This window comes from Telmatherina bonti (genome assembly GCF_933228915.1).
Source record: "Telmatherina bonti genome assembly, chromosome: 22".
Taxonomy (NCBI): domain Eukaryota; kingdom Metazoa; phylum Chordata; class Actinopteri; order Atheriniformes; family Telmatherinidae; genus Telmatherina; species Telmatherina bonti.
The window spans coordinates 15,904,926-15,930,027 of record NC_136631.1 but is presented as its reverse complement, the minus strand read 5'-3'; the positions used below and the strand labels follow the sequence as shown (position 1 = coordinate 15,930,027).

Sequence of the window (25,102 nt, the reverse complement as noted above, 5' to 3'; positions counted from 1 at the left end):
CACATCTGCTTTGCTGCCCCGCCTCTCCTAAATGATATCCCCTATCAAAAGAAATAACACAACTTTTAATCACACATACCTCTTGAGCATCCTGACTCATTTGGGTTAAAGTTGGACAAATTTCTTAGGAGAAGTTCCTCAAAATGCATGGCAAAGAAAATGACAGAAATGACCCCAAAAATGGCACCTTTTTCAAAATGGCCAACTTCCTGTTGGATTTAGCCCATATGTCCAAGAGACTTTTTTGAAGGTACTGGGAGGGTCTACAAGTGTCCCGAATCATATCCATGTCAGTCAATGTAGTGGGCGGGGCTGAATGATTGAAATTTTTTAGGGGGCGCTATGGAGCCATTTACTATCTTTTCCATTATATGGTAATTTTATTTTATTAAGGACATAACTGTCATGACTCATGGCAAGTATGGTGAAGATCAACAATTTCATGGCTTTGTTACAGGTACTTCCTGGTTCATGATGTCAGACACTTGTTGTTGCCAAGGGGTGGGGCTAGTTCATTGTCATGTTATTGCACTGTATATTTTGTTCATCATGGGACTGGCATCAAATGTGTCAATTCCTGTGCTGATATGTTGTTTTATGTGGGAGTATTAGCAATAAGTCTTTGTTAATGAGACATAAAACTTTGAGGGCCCGCCCCTCCTAAACTAAATCTTCTATTAGAAGAAATAACACAACTTTAAATCACACATGCCTCCTGAGCATCCTGTGCAAGTTGGGTGTCAGTTGGACAATATCCCTAGGAGGAGTTGTTTAAAATGCATGGCAAAGAAATGACCCCAAAAATGGCACCTTTTTCAAAATGGCCGACTTCCTGTTGAATTTAGCCCATATGTCCAAGAGACTTTTTTGAAGGTACTGGAAGGTTCTCCAACTGTGCTGAATTTTATCCATGTCAGTCAATGTAGTGGGCGGGGCTGATTGATTGAAATTTTGTAGGGGGCGCTATGGAGACATGCTCCATTTATTCCATAATGTTTCAATGGGGCTAAGTTCAGGGCCTTACTGTCATCAGTCATGGCAAGTATGGTGGCGGTCCAAGGTTCCATGGCTTGGTCACAGGTACTTCCTGTTTCATGGCGTTGTACCGCCATTCGCCATGTCCCGTTTAGCGTAGCGACTTGAGGTTTTTATTGTGGCATCATGAAAGGGTTTGACATGTTTTGGAGGAGGCTCAAGTGTTTGGGACCATTTGCTTAGAAGCATGACCCTCAAACGTGGAAAAAACCACTTCCTGTTGTAAGTGGGCGGAGCTTAGGTCTACACCAGCAATGGTCACATTAATCTGTTCAGGACTGATCCCTTATTAATCCCTATAAGTTTTAGGGTGATCAGATCAAAATTGACAATTTTATAGTGATTTATGATGTCACGCCGCCGCATGGAACTTCGCCATGGCGTCACGGGCACGCCGTGCAGCGTAGAGCAACGTCCTTTATAAGATCTCTTCACCAACATGTTTTGTGATGCCTGAGTGAATTTGGGCCATGTGGTGTCCACCAAGCCAGAGTTATGGGTGTGTGAGCAAAAAACAACACTTTTGACCTCCAGGGGGCGTGGCTATTTCATAATCAAAATATTGACATATAGAACTCTGTAGGAGGGGACTGCCATCATATCTAGCAAATTTGGTGCAGAAATGTTGCTTTATGTGGGAGTTATATCCGTTTAATTTTTCCTGGCGAGACATCAAACTTTGAGGACCCGCCCCTCTTAAACTAAGTCTCCTATTAGAAGAAATAACACAACATTGAATCACACATGCCTCCTGAACATCCTGAGCAATTTGTGGCTCAGTGGGATAAAAGCCCTAGGACGAGTTCGTTAAAATGCGAGGTGCTAAAACGCCAAAATATTGACTTTGACCTAAAATGGCCGCCTTCCTGTCGACATTTCACCATGACATTAAGAGGATTTTTTGTTTGTCCTGTCATGTAGATCATGTGTATGAATTTTCATAAAGATTACCGACATGCAGTGGCGGGGCACCTAAAATAGGTGGCGCTCTCGTTCAGTTTCGCCCAAACATTCTGGAGCACCTCAAAATATCAAATTTTTCGTATTCCCTTGGGGGGGTACGCAAAATTTGGTGAGTTTTCGAGCACGTTCAGGCCTCCAAAAAAGCACGCGAAGTGTCCGAATAAAAATAATAATAATAATAATAATAATAATAAACACTGCAATTACAATAGGCCTTCGCACCGCCAAGGTGCTCGGGCCTAATTAAACCAAAGTGATTACAAAACAAAAGAGGCATGTGTTCTTAAAATGAAATCAGCTGTTCGCTACAAGTTGATAAAATACCTTCCAAAAAAAATACAACTACAGCAGATCACATATTTCATAGATTTATTCAAAACCAAAAGACATGGAAAATGCATTTTAACATGGAAAACTGCTGGGTTTGCTCTCTGCATGCTTATGGTCCAAAGCTAGTTGAGCTTCTTTTCACATAACCATTCCCTCTCCACCTTGCAGTCTGCATCAAACCATGAGAACCTGCCGTTGGCATGGACACTTGCTGAGCTGATTATTACACAGTTCTCCCCTGATGCTCCATAGTTGTTGGGATCTCCTGGAGACCAAAACCTAAAGAAAAGTTCATCTGTTCATTCATTTTCCTAACCGCTTAGTCCAACTAAGGGTCACAGGAAAAGAAAAGTTCAATTTATACATTTAATTCAGAGTGATTTCAGGTTTTTTTTAAAATGTTATTAATCTCATTCTGAATCTTGTAAGTTTGCTTCTTTGCAGTAAATGAAAGACTTGACATCAATGGTGAAATTTGCATTCAGAGGTAAATAAATGATTCATGATTTTGCAGAGGAAATTTGCAAAACATTCAAAATTTCAAACATTTAAAATTTTAAGAAGAAAAGCTATCAAACTGTTTAATAGATAGAAAACAGTGACAAAGGAGCGTTTAGCTGAGCTAAACAGTGCTGTTGGTAAATGTAAACAAACAGAAATTGTGTGCTTCTGGTGAGCTTCCTGCAATTACGGTTTCTTTTGTTGGGTGTGGTGCAAAGCCACACCAGCAAACTAACTCTTGTAACACATTGCACTGCAAGTTTTAAAGCGCTTACCCGTCACCCTGCAGAGTTTTATTATTAACCCACACCCAGGTGCCTTCTGTTTGAATATCATTAAGGCCAATCCACACGCCTCCATATTCCCAAAATCTCGTTGACCAGGGAACTCTTGGTATGTGCTCGAAAACATTTGCCTAAGAAAGTAAAATTTAGAGTAAATCACATCTTTTTCATTTTTACTGCACCTTTACTGTGTTTATAAGAAATGCAGGTCTAATGAAGAAATCTTGTGCGTCAGAAATATGAAGAAAAACTTTGTCATTTGGAACTAGGCTTTTATTCATTGTGGTTCCAGGTATTTATAACTCATTTAAAGCAATATAAACTTTTGCAGATTTTCACTTATTGAAGTAAAAAAAAAAAAAGGCTAATTTGACATCCATTTTGTATCCTGTCTCTTCTCTGAGCTCTCTTCAGCCTGTAAAAGGCAGTCCAGTGCTGAGTCATCTTCAAAAAATGTCTTTCTTTATATAGCCTTTTGTCAGGAAAGGGGTGGTCAGTATCAAATAAGCATTTTACAGGTCTGAACTCTCATTTATCTCTTATGCTTTCTTGTAATATCTTTGTTTTGTCTTCAAGAATAGCTTTTCAAGTTTCTTTAGGAACATACAAAGATCTTAACATTTTCACTGCCTTTAGTTCAGTTTGCTTTGGAGATTCTACATTTTCAGTAATGTTGAGTATCACACTCAGCCACTTCATTGGGACCTGTTGCCACTTAATATCGGTACAGTTTTTGTGTACTTTAGCATATATAAACCATTTCTCATTTTTCCCTTTCTTAATGACTTTATTACTTTATGACTTTTAGGCAGACAGCCATTCACTGAGATCATCTGTGATGAAGCTTCAGTTGAGTCAATTTTAACCGTTTGTGTTCACTACTGTAGATACCTATTTAAAGGTTGTTTTCTAGTATATTAATAATTAAGGATCATATATTTGTAATTTTGACAACACCCTGCCACTCACAGAAGAATAAACAAAGAATAAAATCAACAGGTTTCTTCTCCCAGTTGAATGTTTTTTCTCATTTACCTGTTCAGACATCAAATTCAAGTTGAGTCAAGTTTAAACCTTATTTATGTTTGTTTTTTGTTTTTTAATGAAATAGTTCAATGAAAATCCTAAATCTGTGTTGATACCTAAAATTTTACCAGGACTAAATGTAGTATTAATGTTCTCACCTGTTCCTCCCAGGTTTCAATCACAGCCAGATCGCCCCCACGCGTGATACAGTCCTCTCTGCTTTCTGTCCAGTTCTTCCTGGTATAGGCAGTATGTTTAGCATAAAAGTAGCATGACGTGTTTCCTAAAAACCATGCTGGTGGGCACCGTCCACAACTTTCCTCTGTTAAAGAATAATATAATTAATAATAATTACCAAATCAGGAAGAAAAGATTTGATTCCAAATTAACTAAATGGTGAAAGCAACAGACTCACCAAGATTAGCCTTTTCTGTCCACAGGGTTGTTTTCTTTGCATTTTGAGTCTCAATCTGCTTCTGCAGAGTGTCACTGAGAGTTTTGTTCATTGCTAAGTTCTCCACCATTTGCTGATAGTTCCTTTGCTCTTTCTCTAATGCTTGGTGAGCCTCTTTCTGAGCTATGACGGCTTCATTCTGCTTTATCTTGAGTCGCTTTACCTCTGAGATTACCATTTGTGGTGTTACATTGTACATGATAGGCTGCTCACTGGTTTTAGCACCTGTGAAAAAGAGAGGAAGTATTTGGCTGAATGCTTGTACTGGCAAAGTGACACAATATGTCAACTTAATTTTGCTGAAAAAATATTAAATTAAACCTAAGAGAGAGAAAAAGTTAAAGTACTGTTTATTTCAGTTCACTCTAAATAAACTCTAAACTTGTGGGATCGGTTGTACTCACAGTAAATCCCAAGAACAACAGCTGTTAATAGCAGAACAGTGTTCAGCAGTCCTAAACAAACAATAACCAGGGCATACTTTGGAAGACTTTTGGACCCAATTCTGACCATGTTCGCAGATCCTGAGCAAAAAGATACTTCATAATGAAATCCACTTGAAGTAAAAGTTTAAGTAAAAGCATTCAGATAGTTATTAAAGGGCAAACCTACCTTTGCTTCTTCTGCTTTTGTTTTATGACCCTGGTTTTCTGGGGAGTTTTTTCCTCAAAAATCCTTTCAGTGTGTTACAGTGATCGGTGTGAGGTGGGTACACTGTCAATATTGCAAAACTTGCTTTCTGACCTTGTGTGACTTTGAAATCGGTTCTATAGGGTTTTGTTTGAAGAGTTGTTTTAGAAAGCAACTTCTGTCCTCCTTTTGGACCTTACACGACCACCATGCAGAATTTGCTCCAGCAGCCACTAATTTCTCAAGTTATTATTGAATCACGGTGACAGTGTTGAGAAAGCTTCATATTTGAAACAGCTCAGTACATGTTTTATGCCTTTATGACATAAATTTTTAACCATAACCATTTTTTAAGAACATGAAGACATGCCTTATTGTAATGGGGCACACTGTGTGTCAACTAAAGTGACAATGATATTTGTCAGAGTGCTATATAAGGGCAAGAAATGTAAAAAAGAATAATGTTGAGAACTGAATTTGCAAGAAGATTTGGATTTCATCTGTGCTGTTTCACCTCTTCAGAGCTTGTACACCCCCAGTTCCAGTGAAGCTGGGATGTTGTGTAAAACCTAAATAAATGAATACAATGATTTGCAAATCCTTTTTAACCTACTATATATTTGATTGAATTCACAACAAAGACAATATATTTAATGTTCAAACTGATTCAGCTTTTTTGTAAATATTAACTCATTTTGAACTTGATGCCCCATGACCCTGAATTGGATTAAGTGGTTGGGAAAATGAATGAATGAATGAATGAACTTGATGCCTTCAGCACAAAAACAGGACAGGGGCATGTTTACCACTGTGTTACATCTTGTTTCCTTTAAACAACACTCAGTAAACATTTAGGAACAGAGAACACTAATTGTTGAAGTTTGTAGTTGGAGTTTGTTCTTATTCTTGATGTAAAACTTGAGTTGTTAAACAGTCTGGGGTCTCTATTGTTGTATTTTCTTCTTCATAATGTGCACACATTTTTAGTGGGAGCAATGTCTGGACTTAGCTTGGATGTCAGCATGTTGTTCCAATACCTGTATGTACCGTTCAGCATTAATGGTGCCTTCACAAATGTGCAAGTTACCCTTTTAAGCAATGGGCACTAACACAACATCATACCATCTCAACTGCTGAGTTTAGGCTGATAATAATGCAGAGTCATTTTCCTCTTTGGCCTGGAGGACACAAGGTCCATGATCTCTACAAAAAGAAATTTTAAGTTTGGACTGGATGAACTTATGACAAAGAAAGACCACAGTCCAATGTCTGTACATCTACAGCTCCTTAGCACTCAATGTTTAAGCAGAATGAAGCAAACTGAGTCACAAACCAGATACAGCTGCCCTGAACTCCAGGGATAACTATCCTTAAATATGTTGTGTCCTCATGTGTGGCCAATCGGGAAAAAGCTTGCAATGTTGTCCACCAATCCTGAGCCATGGTAGTACAGGTGGAGCCGAGGGAAGGCAGCCAATCATCTGTGGGCTCCGGAGTTTCTCAATTTGCATGAGGCCCTGCAGATTAGCAGACTCAGGGCCATAACAGAACTATATTAAGTGACAGTGGTTTTCTGAAATGTTCCTGAGCCCATATGGAAATATCATTACACAGTTATGCTGTCTTCTCAATACACCGCCACTCGAGGGATCAAAGATCATTTAATGTTGGTTTTCAGCATTGCCGCTGATGTGCAGAGATTTCTCCAGATTCTCTAAATCAGGGATCCCCAGCCCTGGTTCTCGGTGTCCTGCAGGTTTTCCAAGTGTTCCTGCTGGAACACACCTGACTCAGACTCAGACAAGCACTGCACATGTCTGCTAAGTACACATTGATTTGAATCAGTGTGGTGCAGCAGGGACACTTGTAAAAACCTGCAGGACACTGGTCCTTGAGGACCTGGATTGGGGATCCCTGCTCTAAATCTTTTTAATGATATTATGGACTGTAGATGATGAAATACTAAATTTGTTGCAAATGTTTGTTGGGAAAAGTTGTTCTTAAACTTTCTATTTGCTAACATAGTTCTTTACAAAGTAGTGAACCTTGCCCCATTATTGCTTGTTAACAAGTGAGCTTTTCAGAGATGCTCCTTTTATATCCAATCATGAATCTCACATTTCCAGATAACCTGTGTCGTGGAATTTATCTGATGAAAAATAAATCTAGAAATCAACCGTGTTCTGTCCAATTTACTGATGATGCATAGTTGTTGTGGGCGAGAGATCTCCCGAGCTCTGACCCTGCTCAAGGTGTTACAGCATTCTTAGCGTTCGTTTAGGCATACACAAATAACCTTTGCCTGGCAGCACAAGTCAAAACAACTGCCAGCTAGGAGAAAACAACAGTCGAAGCTCAAACAGGTCTTGAACTGAACATTCAGTTTTATGCAAGAACCTACTAAAGCAAGCTTTCTGAATGACTCTAAACTATACAGAATATATATTTTGTACTACATAAAAGATCTTTAATAAAGGAGAAACACATTAAAACTATGCTATGTGTATCATTTCCACCACAACCTGTACTGGAATATATATATATATATATATATATATATATATATATATATATATATATATATATATATATATATATATATATATATATATATATATATATATTTATTTATATATATGTGTGTGTGTGTGTGTGTGTGTGTGTGTGTGTACATATGAACGTGTGTGTGTATTTTATTATATTATATTATATTATATTATATTATATTATATTATATTATATATTATATTACAATGTTTTCTTCAGTTTAAACATTAAATGTCTTTGTAGTTTATTCAACTATATATAAGATTTGAAAAAAAGATTTGTAAATCCTTGTACTTATTTACATTTTACATAATCTCCTAACTCCATTGGATTCTTGTCTTCTACCCCCTAGTGAATACCTTTTGCACTACAACTGTTCTGATGTATAAAACGGCAATAAATGTTTTTTTGTTTTTTTAAATATATTTATTCTAAGTATGTAAACACAGTAAGGTGCAAAGAAAGGAAAAGATAATAATAACTATTGGAAAAGGAGTGAGAGGGAGCTAAGCTTATTGAATCCCATTCCTTTTTAATCATATAAACTGATTTGTTTCACATCCTTAAATGTCCTTTATTACAATGTGTAATAAAGGACAATTGAAGAAAAACAAAAACAAAGTTAAATAAACAGAATAAACTGGAAAACAAGTAGAAAAGAAAGGAGAACGCAAGGAATGACATAACTTATATACGTACATATATGAACTATTTATTTATTTATTACATTTTAGTGGTTAAATAAAGACTTTTAGGATTAAACATTGATAATATTCTGCCCATTATTTTTGTGTCAATTCTCTGTGGATTAATCACAGATACCAAAATATATTAGAAATCACTTTCCATAGAATTATAACATAAAATAAATAAAAAAAAACAGGTAAGGTTTTGTTTTTGCTGGTAAAGTAATGAAAACGTTGTTTCCTTTGTCTTTTGCTGTTTATGTCGTGTTCTCTCTCTCGCTCTTTTTAAACAAATACGGAAATTACTGATTTTGGGATAAGTTAATCAGTAACTGAAGCGTCATTTTCAGATTTAAAAAAAAAAAAAATGTTCATGCCTTCAACGTGTTTCTGTCTGTCTCTGCGGTGTCATGTTTTGTTGTCATTGGAAAGAGTTTGACAGTTTCCGGGTTTAAGCTTCGGGGAGTGATGGAGTGCATGTTGGAGTTTTATTGCACTCGTATCCATCTTTTGCTCCATAAACGACTTTATTGTTTTACATGCATCAACCAAATCTTTTAAGGCGGTGTGGAAATTACCAAAAATTTCAGATTGTTTTAGGTATTTCATGTTGCTAACTTATTAGCTAAGTCAAGCTAACAGTCAAAACCACAGACTAACGTTCCCGGAAATAATGAGTTCTTTCCTTTCAACATAAAAGACACTGGGCGGAGTCCTTTGGAAAAACTTTTATTTTGTAAACAGAAAGAAAAGTTATCTGGGCGTCGTCATTTCATTGTGTCTTATTGTACGTTCAAGTAACTACTATAGTTGCAGGCATTTTTCTACGTTATGTATTTCTGACATTATGTATTACCAGTGGGTTTGAGGAATCTGGTTGGACTCGTGGACGTTTATTCTCACCCGGGAGAAATAGCATGTTACACGTGTTCGCAGTTTTGTAGCAGTCTTTCAGAAAGTCTTTTCGTTGGGCCTTTTCAGGTTATTTCCATCCCTGCCTCTGGCTAACAAATCCCTAAACAGAAATGTCACTGGAGGACTATGAGAGACATTACGGCTCGCTGAATTCGGATTTGGGAAGCGGCTCTCTGGTCAACGACAGATCAGCTTCAGGCACGTTTAATGGCGAAGAGGAGAAGTTACATTACATTCCTATCCGGATCCTCGGGAGGGGGGCGTTTGGTGAAGCAACTCTCTACAGAAGAACTGAGGTAGGTTGGCTACTATTACTTATCAGTGTCATACTTTTTTTCTTAACCCAGAACACATGCAAAGTGTAATTTTCCAGTAAATATTCTTCAAATTGATGATAACGCAACAAGGGATTCTTTAAAATGTGTCTAAAATGAGGCTACAGTTGTGCTCATGTTTATTTATACCCTTTCATTAAAGAAGAAGAAAAAAAAAGCTACCTGTAAAAATAGCTGAAATTGACTAAAGTAATAATAAATAAAAAATTTATGAAAATCATTACATTATTTTCTAATTCTGATTCAATAGAAATACTTTTTTTTTTGTTTGTTTGTTTTAAAGCAAACAAATATGATAATTTATTCCATATTACATCACTCATAAACTAATATTTTGTTGAACAATCCTTTAATGTTTCCGCTACAGTCAGGTGTTTTCTGTTCCTCTCAGTCAGACTTCTGCACCTGTGGACAGGTATTTTGTCCCACTGTTCAACAGAAAAGTGCTCTAATTTTTCCAGGACCAATTTGTTTCTTTGTTTGTTTTTTTTTTCTTTCTGAAACTCAATTAAATGAAAAAACAGTGTTCTATATTACTAATTATATTTTTGCAAAGTTTTAGTTATTCCTTTTTTAAGTCTCCATTTATTTGAGTGACTGTTGTAAATTCAGCCTTTTCTTTACTGAAAGGGTATGAATACATATGAGCACAACTGTAAATACCTTGTTGAAATTTTCCCTTGTTGCTCTCAGGTCAAGTTTTAGCGTGTATCTGATAAGCTCAGTTCCTTACTGTTTCTCTTGCTTCGCATCCCTGACATTTCTTACACAGTAAGTGTGAAATTCTTCAGTGAGTTGGAGCTTCATCAACTTCTCAAGCGTTGCTTCTTAATCCATTGTTGTAATTACTTGCACATACTACCGCAGTAAAATTGTTCAGCTGAACACACCCCTGATTGAAAAAAAGTGTGTGCTTGAATTCTGTTAAGATCATGGAGCACGAAGAGATGGTGAAATAATTCTGACCACTGATGTGTGCAAGGTCTACCATGCGCCCTGATAAAGACCAAAAACACACAACCACAACACAACAAGCACAAACAGCTGATTCAATCTCCATCTGTTTCCTCCACATAGCTCAAATCTTGCTAATTTATTTTTTTATTTTCCTCAGATGGCTTGGTATCACATTAATGATATTTTACAACCCTTTGTGGTAACTTTGTGTTCCACTTTAGTCATGTATCTCATTTAATATGCACAATGGTCTTGTGTTTTGTTGGCTTGTAAGTTAATTGTTCTATAATCTGAAAGAAAGAACTAATATGGATTCTTATATCTTTTTTTAAATATGTTTTATTTTATCCCACAGGATAATTTACTTGTGGTATGGAAGGAAGTGGACCTGAACGCTCTCTCAGAAAAGGAGCGCCGAGATGTCACAAATGAAATAAGCATCCTTTCCATGCTGGAGCACAATAACATCATTGCCTACTTCAATCACTTCATGGATAAGAACACGCTGCTTATTGAGTTGGAGTATTGCAATGGTAAGCATATAAAATTTTGCGGTCTCTTCTGTGGACCAGTTTGGTTGCTGCTAGTCTGTGACACCATACAAAATAAATTTGTCATCTCAGGAGGGAATCTATATGATAAAGTCGTCCAGCAGAAGGGGAAGCTTTTTACTGAGGAGGTATGATTGTGTCATTTGAAGCTATTTTTACACATTTTAAAATTTTACACATGAATATGCTTTATTATGTACTAATCCTCAACATGTTGCTGTAGGTCGTTATTTGGTACCTGTACCAGATTGCTTCAGCAGTGGCCCATATTCACAAGGCTGGAATCTTACACAGGTAAGAGGCTGCAAAACTTTCTGTTTTCTTTAAACAATAAACTTTAAGACAAGCTTGAATACGTCAGGTTTGTAATCAGTTTTTTTTTCAGAGATTATAAAGTTTTTTGTTTGTTTGTTTGATTGTGTTTTTGCAGAGATATCAAGACTCTGAACATTTTCCTGACCAAAACAGACCTCATTAAGCTGGGCGACTACGGTCTCGCAAAGAAGCTTGGATCACAGTTCTCAATGGCAGAGACTGTAAGTCCCTCAGAATTTTTCTTAAAAACTGTCCTCAGATACTGAATTGATCAATCATCTGTTCATTTGCGGAATCATACTGGAAGAGTAAATTTAGGATTTTTATCAATTCTGATTTTAGGTGACGTATGTTTATTTAATGCAAATCTCAATTTTAAACCCAGAGAAAAACATGTAGTGTTTCTTCACATTTTCTCTCACAAGGGAATTAATCTTGTTACGTACTTCATGAGAAGCAAGAACTTTTTTTTTCTTGTTCTCAAGGCCCCAATAAGAAAATGACGTCATTTTGTTTTGTTTGTTTTTGACACATCAGGCTAGCAGAACTTTTTTCTTGCGGGACTCTTAAGGAGTCTTGATTGGTCGGACATTTGAGGTGGGCGTGGTTAACACGGAAAAGCACAAAGCGGACAGTTGCCGATTCTGCATTTATGCTGTTGCAGATAAAACGGATTGTTTTGATAAAACTGCTGATCAAGGTGGTGAGAAAGTACAAACATTTTTCCAACATGTGGCATTAAAACACACGGACCGCGTGCACGGCCACGGACATCCGCCCCGCTGCGGACGAAGTTGCTCATTAAAATGAAACTAGAAAAGCACTCAGAGAGCACAAACCTCTGCCAAGTGCAACGTTAAAGAATCCTTCAAAAATTCCTTTATTTAATATGAGATCCAGATCACCACCAGAATTGAATCAGTTCTTCTTTTTCACATTTTCAACAACTCTTGAAAATTTTATGAAGCTCCGTCCATACCTTTTTGAGTTATCTTGAACACAAACAGATAACCGCTGGTAAAATAAAACCTCCTTGGCGGAGGTAACAACCGGGTTCATTGCACATAAAAGCAGACATCGCCCCCCGCAGTGATCCCACCTCGCTGCAGACATGCTTCTTATGGAGTATAAATGGACCTGACAAAAAAGAATCTTTTTCTTGTTCTTGCAGCCTCTGTTCTTGCTTCTCTTTCTTATCTAACAAGCTTTAAAATGTCTCTTTCTATTGGCTGTCCTTCTCTTTCTTCTTTTTATAATGTCCAGTGTGTGGGAACTCCATATTACATGTCACCAGAATTGTGCCAGGGAGCAAAGTACAACTTTAAATCTGACATTTGGGCCATGGGTTGCGTACTTTTTGAGGTTTTAACCCTCAGAAGGACATTTGATGCAACGGTAGGTTTTCCAAGTTTCTTGTAAGCAATTACACACATTTTTATCACTCAGATTAGACTTTTTTTCTGTCCACATGAGCAAATCTAATATGCTCTCTTTTTCTGTCCAGAACCCTTTAAACCTTTGTGTGAAAATAGTTCAAGGCAATTGGACCATGGAAGTCAACTCGGATGATTATTCACCTGGACTGATTAAGCTGGTGTATGAGTGTCTTGATCAAGTGAGTAAGAGGAATAATCAGACTTGTTGGAATTGCTCCGGATAACACTGCATAACCGTGCAGTAACAATCTGGGTCTTTAATACTTGTGATATTTGTGTTTTAGGATCCTGCAAAGAGACCCACATCTGAGGAGGTTCTGGACAGGCCTTTTATCTCCTGCTGCAGACAGTAAGGGTTTATTAAATTCTTGAATAAAAAATTGTCCTTGTCGTAAAGGTGAAACACCTTTTAGACTGCTTCGATCTCTGTTAGGGAACTTGAGGATCGAGTTGTGCTTCTGAATTCAGCAATGAAGAAACCAAAGTAAGTTACCATATTACATTTTCGCAACATATTTCCTTTTAGTAAGATTATGTCACACATTTATCTGATATTGTGACTGTACTACAGGCTGAGTACAGTGACTGAGACCCCTGTTGCTGTGGTGACTACACGTTCAAGAGAAGTGTATTTTTGGGGGGGAGGTAAATTCACCCCTCAGAAAATCGATTCATTCAAAGGAGGCAGCGGCGCCCAGCATGTTTGTGCAGGAGAGAGTCACTTTGCAGTGGTGACGGTAGAAAAGGAGCTGTTAACATGGGCTGTGAGTATTAACAGCATCACTTGTGAGGCACATATACTGAACCCAGCTGTGACTATCCTGCATTACAAAAAACTTCACACCTTCAGAATGTCCAAGGCGGAGCAAAGATGGTGGGCCAGCTGGGACATGGGGACCAGGCTTCATACAGGCAGCCGAAGAGAGTGGAGAAGCTCCAGGGGAAGGCCATCTGGCAGGTGGCATGTGGAGCTGACTTTACGGCCTGTATTACTGGTAGGTGATGAAAGCTTCCCTGTTCAGACAGGATCTAGAATGTGTAAAGATGCAATGACGATTCTGCTGCTTCTTTTACAGATGAGGACCAGATGTACATGTTTGGTTCAGACTACTATGGCTGCATTGGAGTAGAGGGTCAGATGGGGAATGAGATTTTGGAGCCGGTGCTTTTGGAGTTTTTTGCTGAGCGGCCTGTCTGCCAGGTTTCATGTGGAGACCACCATGTGGTGGCGCTGACTCGGAATGGCGACATTTACTCATGGGGCTGCGGGGAGTATGGTACGTAGGGTTTCTACTTTTTGTTGTTTGAGCCTGATGTTCCTTGGCTTGTGCTAGATTGTTTTTGCTTTTTGACGCCACCAGGTGGAGACAGTGAGTCTCAAGTATGCACAGTTTAATTTCTTCAATCCAATTATTAAAGCATTTTAAAATGTTGTGATGAAAAATGTTATGAAATTTAGTTCAATGTGGTCATAAATGTAATTTTTTTACCATTATTCATATTAATAGAGGAAGTAAAATGCCATTGCTGTGCTCAAATTATTTATGTTTCTTGTTTTTTCTGCCACAGGACGTCTTGGTCTAGAATGTGAAGAAGATTTTTCTTCTCCAATGCAAGTAAGGCTCACCTCTCTGTCATATAGGGTTTTTTTTTACATATTCCAATGGCAAAACATTCCTGTTTGTATATCTGTGGGCTTTATTTCCAGGTGGAGATTCCTAAAGGCGCCAGCATCTTGTCTGTGTCATGTGGCAGTGATGGGACCTTCTTTCTGACAAATACTGGCAAGGTTTTAGCATGTGGAAATAATGAATTTAACAAGCTGGGTTTGAACCAGGGAATCTCTGGGCTTAAAAACCACCCTGGAGAGGTATTCAGCTATGTTTAAGAATAATTTGACAGCAGATTTTAAGTGATCCAACAGGATTTATGAGCCCTTTTCTTTCTTTTTTATGCTTATCCAACAGGGATACCAGGGGATTCCATACATCACCACATTGACCTTGGTGAAACAGCTGTCGCGGTTCAAGATCCAGGTCATAGCTCCAGGAAAAAGTCACACAGCTGCCATTGATGGTACAGCAAAAACTTTTACTTTTTTACTTTTATTTTGTAAGTATAATTGATAGTAGTTTCTAACAGATGTCTGATCCCTGGCTTTGCAGAGCGGGGTCGTCTGATCACCTTTGGCTGCAACAAATATGGGCAGCTTGGTGTGAAAGACTTTAAGAGGCACCAAGGAGTCCAGGTACTTGTTGGACCGTTTGGTGGGAAGATAGTGACCAAAGTTTCTTGTGGAGATGGATTCACCATTGCAGCCACTGAAGGTGGGAACATTATTGTGGATTTCTGACAACAGTAATACGTTTATAACACCTTGGTGTACCTGCCAGCAGGCGTGTCATACTTAACATCCATCTTTGCAGACAATCAGATCTTTGCATGGGGAAATGCAGGAAATGGGAGACTTGGGATGCCTCCTGATAAGGGGTTTGGCTCAGAGGTTTGCCCCGCCATGCCAAAGCCAATATTTGGTTCCCTACACCATGTGCCTGACTTGTCTTGCCGTGGTTGGCACACCATTATCATCATGGGTCAGTCGTCATAAAATTTTATTGAAACTGGTACCATAAAATACTAAAAAAGAGACGAAAAATAATGTTCTTTTTTGTATTTGTAGAAAAAGTGCTCAACTCTAAGACCATCCGTTCAAACAGCAGTGGACTGTCAATTGGTAGTGGTAAACAACTTTTATTAATCACAGATGAATGTGTTAATGAACTTGCATTGCTTGATGATGAAGCTATGTGATTGCGTGTGTGTTTATTTAGGGCTGGGCCAGGAAGAATCTGCATCCTCAGTAGATCTGGACACAGATCCTGGGTCAGAGACAGAGTGTCGAGACAGGAGTCTTGGGGGCACTCGGGAGGTTAACACAGAGGACTGCTTCATGAAGCCCTCATTCGAGATGTCAGTGACAAATCAGACTGGGGACAGCTCCTGTCCTCTCTGGCTTAGAAAGGTTTGTTACTGCCAAAGCAGTTTGAATTCACCAGGGAGCACCAGAAAAATGTAACATCTGGATGTTGTCTTGCATCTTATTTATGAAAACTCTCATCCAATAGGAACTTGAAGATGCAGAGTTCATCCCGATGCCAGAGGAGTCTGACCCATCCATTCATAAGCAGCCCTTCTCTGTTACAGAGAGTGTTACTCTGCCATATGAGGAGCTAATAGAACTCAAGGCAGCAGCAACAGCAGTCAGCAAAGGCCTATCAGTAATGCAAATATAACTGTTGTTTGCACCAGTGCGGACTCAGAATTATGCGCTTGAAGTACTCATTCTCAGTACTGTTCTGCATACCCTGCAGAACTACTCAGCTTGTGTATTCAGCCTTAACTTTGACTCTTTTGGCTCTGCAGACTAGACGAATGAGCAGTGATAAAGTCAATGGGCTGGAAGTGGGTGATGTCTGCAGAAAAGGAGAATCCGGTGCATGCTGCAAAGCAAGTAGTGAAGTGGCTCAGGTATAACATGCACTCATCAGTGCAACATCATGGGTTAATGAATACACTCCAGAGTCACAATGACAGCCAAGTAAATTTATCTTGTAGCTGCAAGAAACACTTGCCTGTCAGGAGATGAGAATTCAGATGCTTGAAAAGCAGGTAATGTTTAGTTTGTTTTTCTTTTTTTTTTTGCATAATCTATCCACCTCAGCTGCTGTCGATCAGTTTGCATCATCAGCTTGAATTTCTGCCGTCTTCAGGTTGGTGAGCAGCAGCGGGAGAATGAGAAGCTCTGGGCAGCAATCAGTCGCTTAATGCTACAGGAAGCGGGACCTGACCGGCACGGAAGCCATAACTCGGAAAATAAGTCCGGAGAAAAAGGAGGAGGAGGAAGGAGAGGTGGATTCACAAATCACGGAGGCCGATCTGCTGGAGCCAGTGTGTGAGATCTTACCTGCAAATACCTTTGCTATGAAAAATAGTGTCAAGAATCTTTGCCCATGTTAAATTAAACACGCTGGTCATGTGCAAAGGAAAGATTCTCACAGAGTTGAAGAAAAACTGCATCCTTTTACCCATTCAGACGTTAGATTAAAATTTTTTATTTGATTACTAAGTTGTATGATTGCACCTTGTTGCCAAAGTATCTTGTAATACATTGCACTCTTCTTTTTTGGCTGGATGTCTAGCTAGTTTCAGTCAACTGAAATGTTAGCCAGATTCAGCATTAACCATCAGATTTTTTAACAAATCTGCGGGACAATATGATCACAGTGTTACACTGTACATACAGAGTCAATGTGTTAGCTGTATCATTAACTGTTCATGTTGTATGCCTGGGTTCTCTTTGGGTGGTACTCTGTCCCACCATATAAAGACATGCATGTTAGGTTAATTGGCCCCTCTAAATTTTCCTTAGGAGTGAGAGTGTGTATGTGTGTGTGTGTGTGTGCGTGTGGCCTTGTGATGGACTGGTGACTTGTTCAAGGTGTACCCTGCCTCTTGCCCGATGATTGCTGGGATAGGCTCCAGCTTCCCGTGACCCTGGCTAGGCAGTTAAGAAAATGGATATATATATATATATATATATATATATATATATATATATATATATATATATACACACACAGACATCAATAATACAATTTGCCCATTTTATTTTAAATGAATTTGTGTGAAACACAAAACTACTGATTAGTTTCTCAGTTACTTTCTGTCCTTGCCTTCTTTGCCGCTTATAACCTTGTAATGTGCAGCGCAAGTTAGTTGTTCCTTGTGACGCGTAGACACATGAAAAGGTTTTATCATTTATAATGTAACTGACCCCATAGCCATAATGTCTTTTTTTATTTCTGGTTTTTAAGTATTTTTATTTTATTTGGCACTTCCTGAAATGTTTTTGTTTTTCTTTTTTGTGTGTTTACCATTTAAGAATGCTAAAAGCTCTTCTGCTTCATTATTTTTTTATATATATGTGTGAGATGTTGTACTTTTTTTTTTTTTTTTTTTTTTTATTGCATGTGTGCATACAGTATCCAAAGTATGTACACCTCCCTGCAAATTTTCTTTTGGAGATGAGGTGGAGGATTCGGTTTGTGAGATAACAAAAATAAAGTATAAATCAGAATGTCTTGAATTCTAGCAAAGAGGAAGGTAACGTAACCACCAACTGGATTAAGTACAGATCAGATTCCTTTTCTTAAATAATAGAATTGATGCTGAATGTTGATGTTGAATTGAAACAAACTAGAGCAATGTGCTCTCAGACTATCATCGTAATTTTAGTTTTTATAGGAATTTAAGCCATTTTTGTCAAGTAAATAACTTTGAATGGTACAAAGGGGAAATGAGCAGCCTTTAGTACTGTAATACAACAATTGTAGTTATTTCAAGGAAAAAGGTTTTTTGTTTGTGGCTTTTTTGGTGTTGAAAAAACTCAGCTGGATCATTTCCAGCTTCCCTGGCACCAATAAAATACTGTAAAATTAAACTGTAAAAGTTACTGCAAGCAGTTCTTAAAGATGTTTTGCTTTCACCCTCCTGTCCAGATCATTTAAAATCATCTGACACTATTAGGTGTTTCAGCATTTACAATCCACCACCTCCATCTACTACTTCCCTCTGTTTTTGGTCATTATCTTATTGATGAATATTTGACAAACTAGTCTTGTCATTCTTTATTTACCTTTTCCTCCCAGCTTTAAAAGCAAACAGCACTACCTCACTAAGACCCACAATGTATTTCTCCTATAAGGCATCAGTCTGTGTTGTTGATGGCTTTTGCCTGAACAAGGTCTGTAAAGAATCAACAAAAGTTGGTGACAACAGTAAGAATTGTTTGCAACAACTTTTAAGTCCAAAGTTATTTCCATTGCAACAGAGAAAATATCAGATATTTTTATGCAAACTTAAGAAATGCTTATTAGTTTGTTTTTTTTTTTTTGTTTCATTTGTACCTTAAGCAGTTTTTCTGTTGTCTTTCGACTAAACTTGGGCTGCATAAATTTCTACAGTTCACAACTTGGGAAAAGTCTAGTTTTCTGAAACCTTAGATTGGTACTTTTTATCTTCACAGTATGTGTAAAGTCAATATTCAGACACCACGAATTGTCAGATGGCTGTCTACACCAACACCGGCAGTATTTTCATGCAGTTAACTTCAGCAAACTGTTAAGAGCTCTGATTAAGCTCAAAACTGTTCTTTATGGAGAAATCTTTATATTGTTTAGCATATGAATAAACTATTTTTCACAGTTAAACTATCTTTATATTGTAACAGTTGTATACCTTTTTTCAAAGTCACTTTCTGCTTTTTGTTTCTTTGTGTACAAGCCATAAATAAAAGGAACAGCTGTCTTTTATTATCCTTGTTTAATCGACGGTTCTATCAGGCTAAACTACCATGTTCCGCAAATAATTTTATTTAATGGTGTAAAGATAGAACAGATATTTCTGTTAAGAGAGAAATATTTAAACAATAACATATTCATAAGGGGTTTAATGAAAACTTTTAAGACTTTATGACAGTATGAAGGTAATAGGTGCCATATGATGTGCTGACACCTTAAGATCTGCTGCATCTTGTCTGGGTGATCCCATTTTGATCGGTTGACCAGCTTGAAGTTGACCTTGGGACTGCTTGTGTTCCTGGTAGTGTTATCTATTTTTCTTCCTCTTTAAAATCTGAAAATTGAACAGAAAGTTCTTTTAAAAAGTTTCAAACAATATTTCATTGCTTACACATGGCATAATTTTATGCATTACCAGATTAATGTAAGTGGTCCCTTACTTTTTGTTTGATTTTTAAAGTGAATGCATGTGAAATGTCAAAAATACAACTTTACATTTATACAAGCGATCAATAACTCAACAATGTACTTTTCAAAGAAAAATATCGGTATAAAGTATAATCGGTCTTACCTCCGGAGTCTTGCTTCTAGTGTGTGTTTTGAAGAACTCTTCTATCTGCGATCCTTTAGATCTGTGAAAGGAGGAATTGTAGACTTGACGCTGTGATTTTACGTTTTTACAGATCTGGGTATGTTTCTCCAGTCTTTCACTTCTAAAAGTCCTGTTGCAGAAACTACAAGGAAGAAGCTGGTGGTTGTCATCTGGGATACTGATGAGTGCTTCGTCTGCTTGCTTCTGTTGACTGGAATGAGAAGAACTGGAGACAAGTGGGAGAGTTGATTCCTCAGACAGTTTCCCTCCTCTGCGTTCGTGGTTTTTAAAACCCTGTGTGTGAGCAGATTTCTGAAGGATCTTCTGAGGCATCACTTGTTGAACATTGTAGGTCCTCCTGTCTGCTCTTTCTTTATAATCCTTCTCTTTTGTCCAGTCTGTGTTATTTAGAGAGGGCTCATGTTGTTTGCTGTTATTTATCTCACCCATTTTCCAGATTCCATGGCCTTTCAGATCTCCTCCTTTTATTCTGGAATAGTTGTTCGTTTCCTGCATTCTTGTGTTGTTTGGCACTCCATTCATTTTTTCCTCATGGATCACATGAACACCTTGTGGTCTTTCATCTTTTGACTGAAGCATTTCTGCACCTTCCCATCTGGCCTGTTGTACTTCAGAGTTATTCTTCATTCTGACGTCAATCCTTCGAACTTGTTTATTAATCTTTTGTTTAAAATTGCAGTGCCTGCTTTCCTCTACCGTGTCTCTGCTTCTGTCAGTCTGTTTTTTCTCACATTCAAATAACTCTGTTTTTGTCTGAAACTTTCCCTTTTCAACCTGTGTCCTACATTGCCTCTCCTCTCCATCCCTGTGTTGGTCATTTGCAGCAGTGTCAGCACTTTGGGTCTGGATTTGCCTTGTCTTCTCTCCAACTTTCCAAAGCTTTCCCTGTAGCATAAGCTCTTTTTCATGAATTGCTCTGGCCATCTGCAGCTCTCTGTTAGATAGTCTGTCCGAGTCTTCTCTTGAATACAAGAGTCCAGTGGTCTCTTGAATGCTATTTGAATGACAGTCTTTGGATGAGATATTGCCACTTTGCTGGTGTGACAAAGTGACTTTCTCAAACTCATGCGATATGAATGGACCTTGTGTCTGTGAAGATCTTCTGTGAATGACAGGCTTATTTGGAAATGGGAGGTCCATTACATCTACTTTCCTATTGGACACACAACTAAAATGCAGTGTCGTGCTGCCTTTCAGGACTGCGTCTTTTTGTGTACATGCTCATGTTTTGTTGCCGATCATCCCGAATCCTGTGTAAAGGTCAAGGGAAAACAAAGGGGGAAAAAAAATAAGGTAAGATCCTTGAAAAGGGAGGAAAATGCACTGCTTGACTTTCAGGTTTAGGCAATGCCTTGAAAATTTCAACTCCTTTGGGTCCATCTGCCCACATGCTATGAAGCTTCTACCAATTAACTCTTGAAAGCACATTAAGCTTAGTTGTTGGGCATCACCTTATCCAACCTTTCAGGTACTGTTTGGGACTTGTACAAATAACTAACCGCTTAAACATCTTATAGGAGTGTATGATATGATAAACTGCATCAAGTAACTAAGCACTTCTGGGATGGATGGCAATATACATCCCAAAGTCAAATAGAAAAAAATCTTAATTCTGGTGAAGTCTTGATAAAAAGAAGTTAAAATTAAACAGTAACATTCTAGTGACTATATCAAGGGTAAAAATATTTTTGAAAATTTAAGCCACTTACCAAAACGTTTACTCAATCTGTCTCGTAAAAATCTTTTTTAAAACCCCGTTTTTACTTTAAGATATGTCGAAATTAGGGTTTTCTCCACAGAAATTGATCCAGAAACCCGCTGTCTCGTGTTTACATTTGTTGCCTAGAAACCATCGTCACGCGTTTTTTTTTTTTTGTTTTTTTTTGTTTTGTTTTATTTAATTTAAAGAATTGCATTTAAATTACAAATATAAATAGCAACAACATAACTTATAACTCGAATTCAAAGGCAACATCACAGAAAATTCTGGTTTTCACAGCTTTTGAATTTGTACAAAATTTTAGGGACTTCATACGCATGTTGACATTTCAAAGGAAAACTGATGTATTTTTTGTATGTATTTTGCTTTGCAAATTTACTACAGTGTATATGAACTTTAACAAGTAAAATGAAGAGGTTAATGACAAATCTTATTTTTAAGCGAGGTGATAATTAAAGCAGCCAAATAAAACATGTTCAGGCTTCATCTTAATTTGATATTCCAGTTTTCATGCTGAGGTAAAAGTTAAAGTCATTCCAGACGATTTGACAATAAAAATACCCCACAAAAAAGATCTGCTTTCTGACAGAATTACACAAAAGCTCTACATTTTCGATTAAATCTTGCCAGAGAAAACATTACTGGATAGCGGCTACGGTGTATTTTCAGAGACACTTGTCGCACTTTGTTGGCAATAAAATATTTTCTGGGTCATGCTCATACCTTTTCTCAGTCTATATCAGGATATTCATTGTTCTAAACAAAAACATCCTGGTTTACCATAGACTGTTTACTGAGAGGGTGTTTACCATAGTGTTTACAGCTCAAATGGTCTCGCCTTGTGTGCGCTGCGCTGATTGGCCAGAGGACGTCACTTCCGGAAGTGGAGAGCCCGTATGTTTTAAAATCCAGAGCTTTCGTGTGCAGCTGGTGGAGTTACGAGTTAACAACAGTATTAAGGTGAATGTATCAACAGAAAAACCATTCATTCACACAGTATGAATTCCGAGCTTAAAAAAAAAAAAGGTATTATTTTTGTGTTACAAAACGCTCCCACCTGAAATGAGTTTGTTAGCATAGCATATTGCTATAACGTAGTCCGTGTATGTGTACTGGATATGATGGGCACCAAAGGATTTCTGTCCCTCTTTTTCTAGGTCCACAATGTCCAGTGAAGACCTAATTTCTGTGGATTATGAAATTTTTGGCAGAGTACAAGGTGTATTTTTTCGGAAATACACTCAAGTGAGTTTGACATTAATGGTCAGAAATTACACCTGCTTCGACAATTAAAAACAACCTCAACAACCCCGAGATTGTCTCTTAATTTAATTATCTTTAAGATCTTACTGGCTCCCAGCTTTGTGTGTAAATAAGTTAAAAGTAGACGAAAGTTTGACCTTGCAGGATTATTGGGCTGAGAGGGTGGTGCCTCATGATATATATAGGAGGTGCTGCCTTCCAGGCTGTTGGTCTGTCCAGGGAAAACTTGGCAATTGTGCAGTGATCAATGTTAAAATAAATGAAAATGTGAATTTCTACCACCCCTTGGTTGGAAAATGGTCTTATTCTTCCTTCTGGATATGTCGTCGTACCACACTGACACAGGTGCTTTGGAGGAGGAATGTCCCTAAAACATGTAGGGTAGGGGGGCCTGAGGACTGGATTTGAGAAACACTGAGCTAAACTAAAGTTTGTCGCAGAGCTATTAGATATAAGATGACAGGTGTGCCTGATACTGGTGTTGAATCTCTTATTTGAATTTAGATGCTAAGATTGATCAGCTTTCTCCTAAGTGGTCAACAATAGGGGGCCGTTATCCTTTAGTGGCATAGGATAGTTGTCTTAGGAATTATGTTAGTTTTTCTGTGGTCTTTCTAACTCCTGCCTTTATTTCTTCAATAAAAATCTCTTTTTCTTATCCAGGCTGAGGGGAAGAAACTTGACCTAGTTGGTTGGGTACAAAATACTGGAGCAGGAACCGTTCAGGGGCAGCTGCAAGGTCCACGCAGCAAGGTGAAGGAAATGCAAGAATGGCTGAAATCCACTGGGAGCCCCAAGTCACACATAACCAAGGCAGAGTTCAGTAACGAGAAGACAATTGACAGTCTAGAACATTCATCATTTAACATAGTAAAATGAAATAACTGGTTGCATGGATCTATAAAATTGACATGGTAGGAGATGTTTAATTTATCTTATCTTGTTTTTTTATTTGATGGGTTTACAGAAATAGCTTAAAGTTGAGCTAACAGTACTGTATATTTAACTTCCGTAAACCTTAAAATTACAATTAAAAAAAAGGAAAATTTCTTCCAGGGCCTTGTTGTTTCAGTTTATTGGGTTTGGGTTTATTGGGTTTTTGCATGGGTTTGTATAAACTACTTGAAAAGAATATAAATCTTTTTCCTGCTCCGCTACTAGAAAAATGCATATGAAAACATTTTTTTTGGCATAGACAATAGTTTGACTTTAATAATAGAGGATTTGTGATAGGAACTCCACATGCCTTGATAAGAAAAGTAAATGCCCTTAAATTACATTGTTCTCCAGCATTCTTAGCTTTTTATATTAGTTATGATGACCCTTCCTGTTTGATTTCTTGCTTGTGTTCTCACGCAAATGTAAGTCGCTTTGGAGATAATTGTCTGCTAAATGACTGTAGAATAGATTTATTATTCACTGTCATGGTGCCATGTCTTACTGGTGCATGTTGATTGAGTTATAATCAAAACATGTCTGCCGTCTCTTAAAAGGCCTATAGGCAAATGGAAAGACAACAGAAACTTAAAAACATTGATTGCATACGATGGTGTGGCAACCTGTCCGGATTGTATCCTACCTCATGCCAGCTAACAGCAGGGATGTGCTTCAACTTTCCTGTATCCTAATTGGCCTAAGTTGTACAGAAAATGGATGATCATTCATTACTTTTTTTAATATTGTCATCTGCTGTACTGACACCTTATGCTGTACAGTAGGTGGCGGTATGTACATTAGCACATACAATACCATTTTATTTCTCAAGCACTTTAAAAACAATGTAACAACTGACTAAAGTGCTTTACAATAAATGTAAAAGATAGTGAAAAGAATAAAATAGCACAAATTAAGAGCATGAATTAATTTAAGCAAAGATAAAATAAGATAAAAACAGATACATATTAACACATGAAGTGTGGCTTGAATACAAAAGATAAACTAAAATAATTATGCTATGGGAAACGGTGCACGTAGGAATGCTTGTGGAAATTAACTAGAAAAATCTGGGAATTTATTCAGTTAATTTGGTAGTAATAAAAAAAAAAAAAAAAGACAGACTACTTTAAACAGGTTATACCACTAGCACTACACAAAGAAATGGTGCCTGTTATATATGTGTTGTACTGAAAGTCACCAGTACGTGATGCTGTGACACTGGGTAGATGTTTGATACACAGGACAA

At 37.7% G+C, this 25,102-nt stretch overlaps 2 protein-coding genes across 5 annotated transcripts; both read left to right on the top strand.

The window, feature by feature from the left end:
* The first annotated feature begins 8,938 nt into the window (after window positions 1–8,938).
* On the top strand, window positions 8,939–17,854 carry nek9 (NIMA related kinase 9). Of its 3 annotated transcripts, XM_079262730.1 has the most exons (24): window positions 8,939–9,056; window positions 9,438–9,667; window positions 11,019–11,196; window positions 11,287–11,342; window positions 11,438–11,508; window positions 11,645–11,750; window positions 12,793–12,924; window positions 13,034–13,144; window positions 13,250–13,314; window positions 13,399–13,449; window positions 13,537–13,729; window positions 13,816–13,960; window positions 14,042–14,242; window positions 14,535–14,581; window positions 14,674–14,835; window positions 14,933–15,041; window positions 15,131–15,292; window positions 15,392–15,559; window positions 15,646–15,705; window positions 15,797–15,987; window positions 16,091–16,243; window positions 16,389–16,493; window positions 16,581–16,634; window positions 16,736–17,854. In XM_079262730.1, exons 2-24 carry the CDS (start codon window positions 9,482–9,484, stop codon window positions 16,919–16,921), a joined length of 2,892 nt encoding a protein of 963 aa, XP_079118856.1. In that variant the 5' UTR covers window positions 8,939–9,056; window positions 9,438–9,481; the 3' UTR covers window positions 16,922–17,854. The 3 variants fall into 3 exon arrangements, with proteins under 3 accessions (XP_079118856.1, XP_079118857.1, XP_079118855.1); XM_079262731.1 differs by lacking the exon at window positions 8,939–9,056 and having other exon boundaries at window positions 9,259–9,667; window positions 15,646–15,699; XM_079262729.1 differs by lacking the exon at window positions 8,939–9,056 and having other exon boundaries at window positions 9,259–9,667.
* A 4,692-nt stretch (window positions 17,855–22,546) lies between these two features.
* On the top strand, window positions 22,547–24,342 carry acyp1 (acylphosphatase 1, erythrocyte (common) type). Of its 2 annotated transcripts, none has more exons than XM_079262733.1 (3): window positions 22,547–22,617; window positions 22,815–22,902; window positions 23,584–24,342. In XM_079262733.1, the coding sequence occupies exons 2-3, from the start codon at window positions 22,822–22,824 to the stop codon at window positions 23,797–23,799; spliced, it is 297 nt and encodes a 98-aa protein (XP_079118859.1). In that variant the 5' UTR covers window positions 22,547–22,617; window positions 22,815–22,821; the 3' UTR covers window positions 23,800–24,342. The 2 variants fall into 2 exon arrangements, with proteins under 2 accessions (XP_079118859.1, XP_079118860.1); XM_079262734.1 differs by having other exon boundaries at window positions 22,553–22,683.
* The last annotated feature ends 760 nt before the right edge of the window (window positions 24,343–25,102 follow it).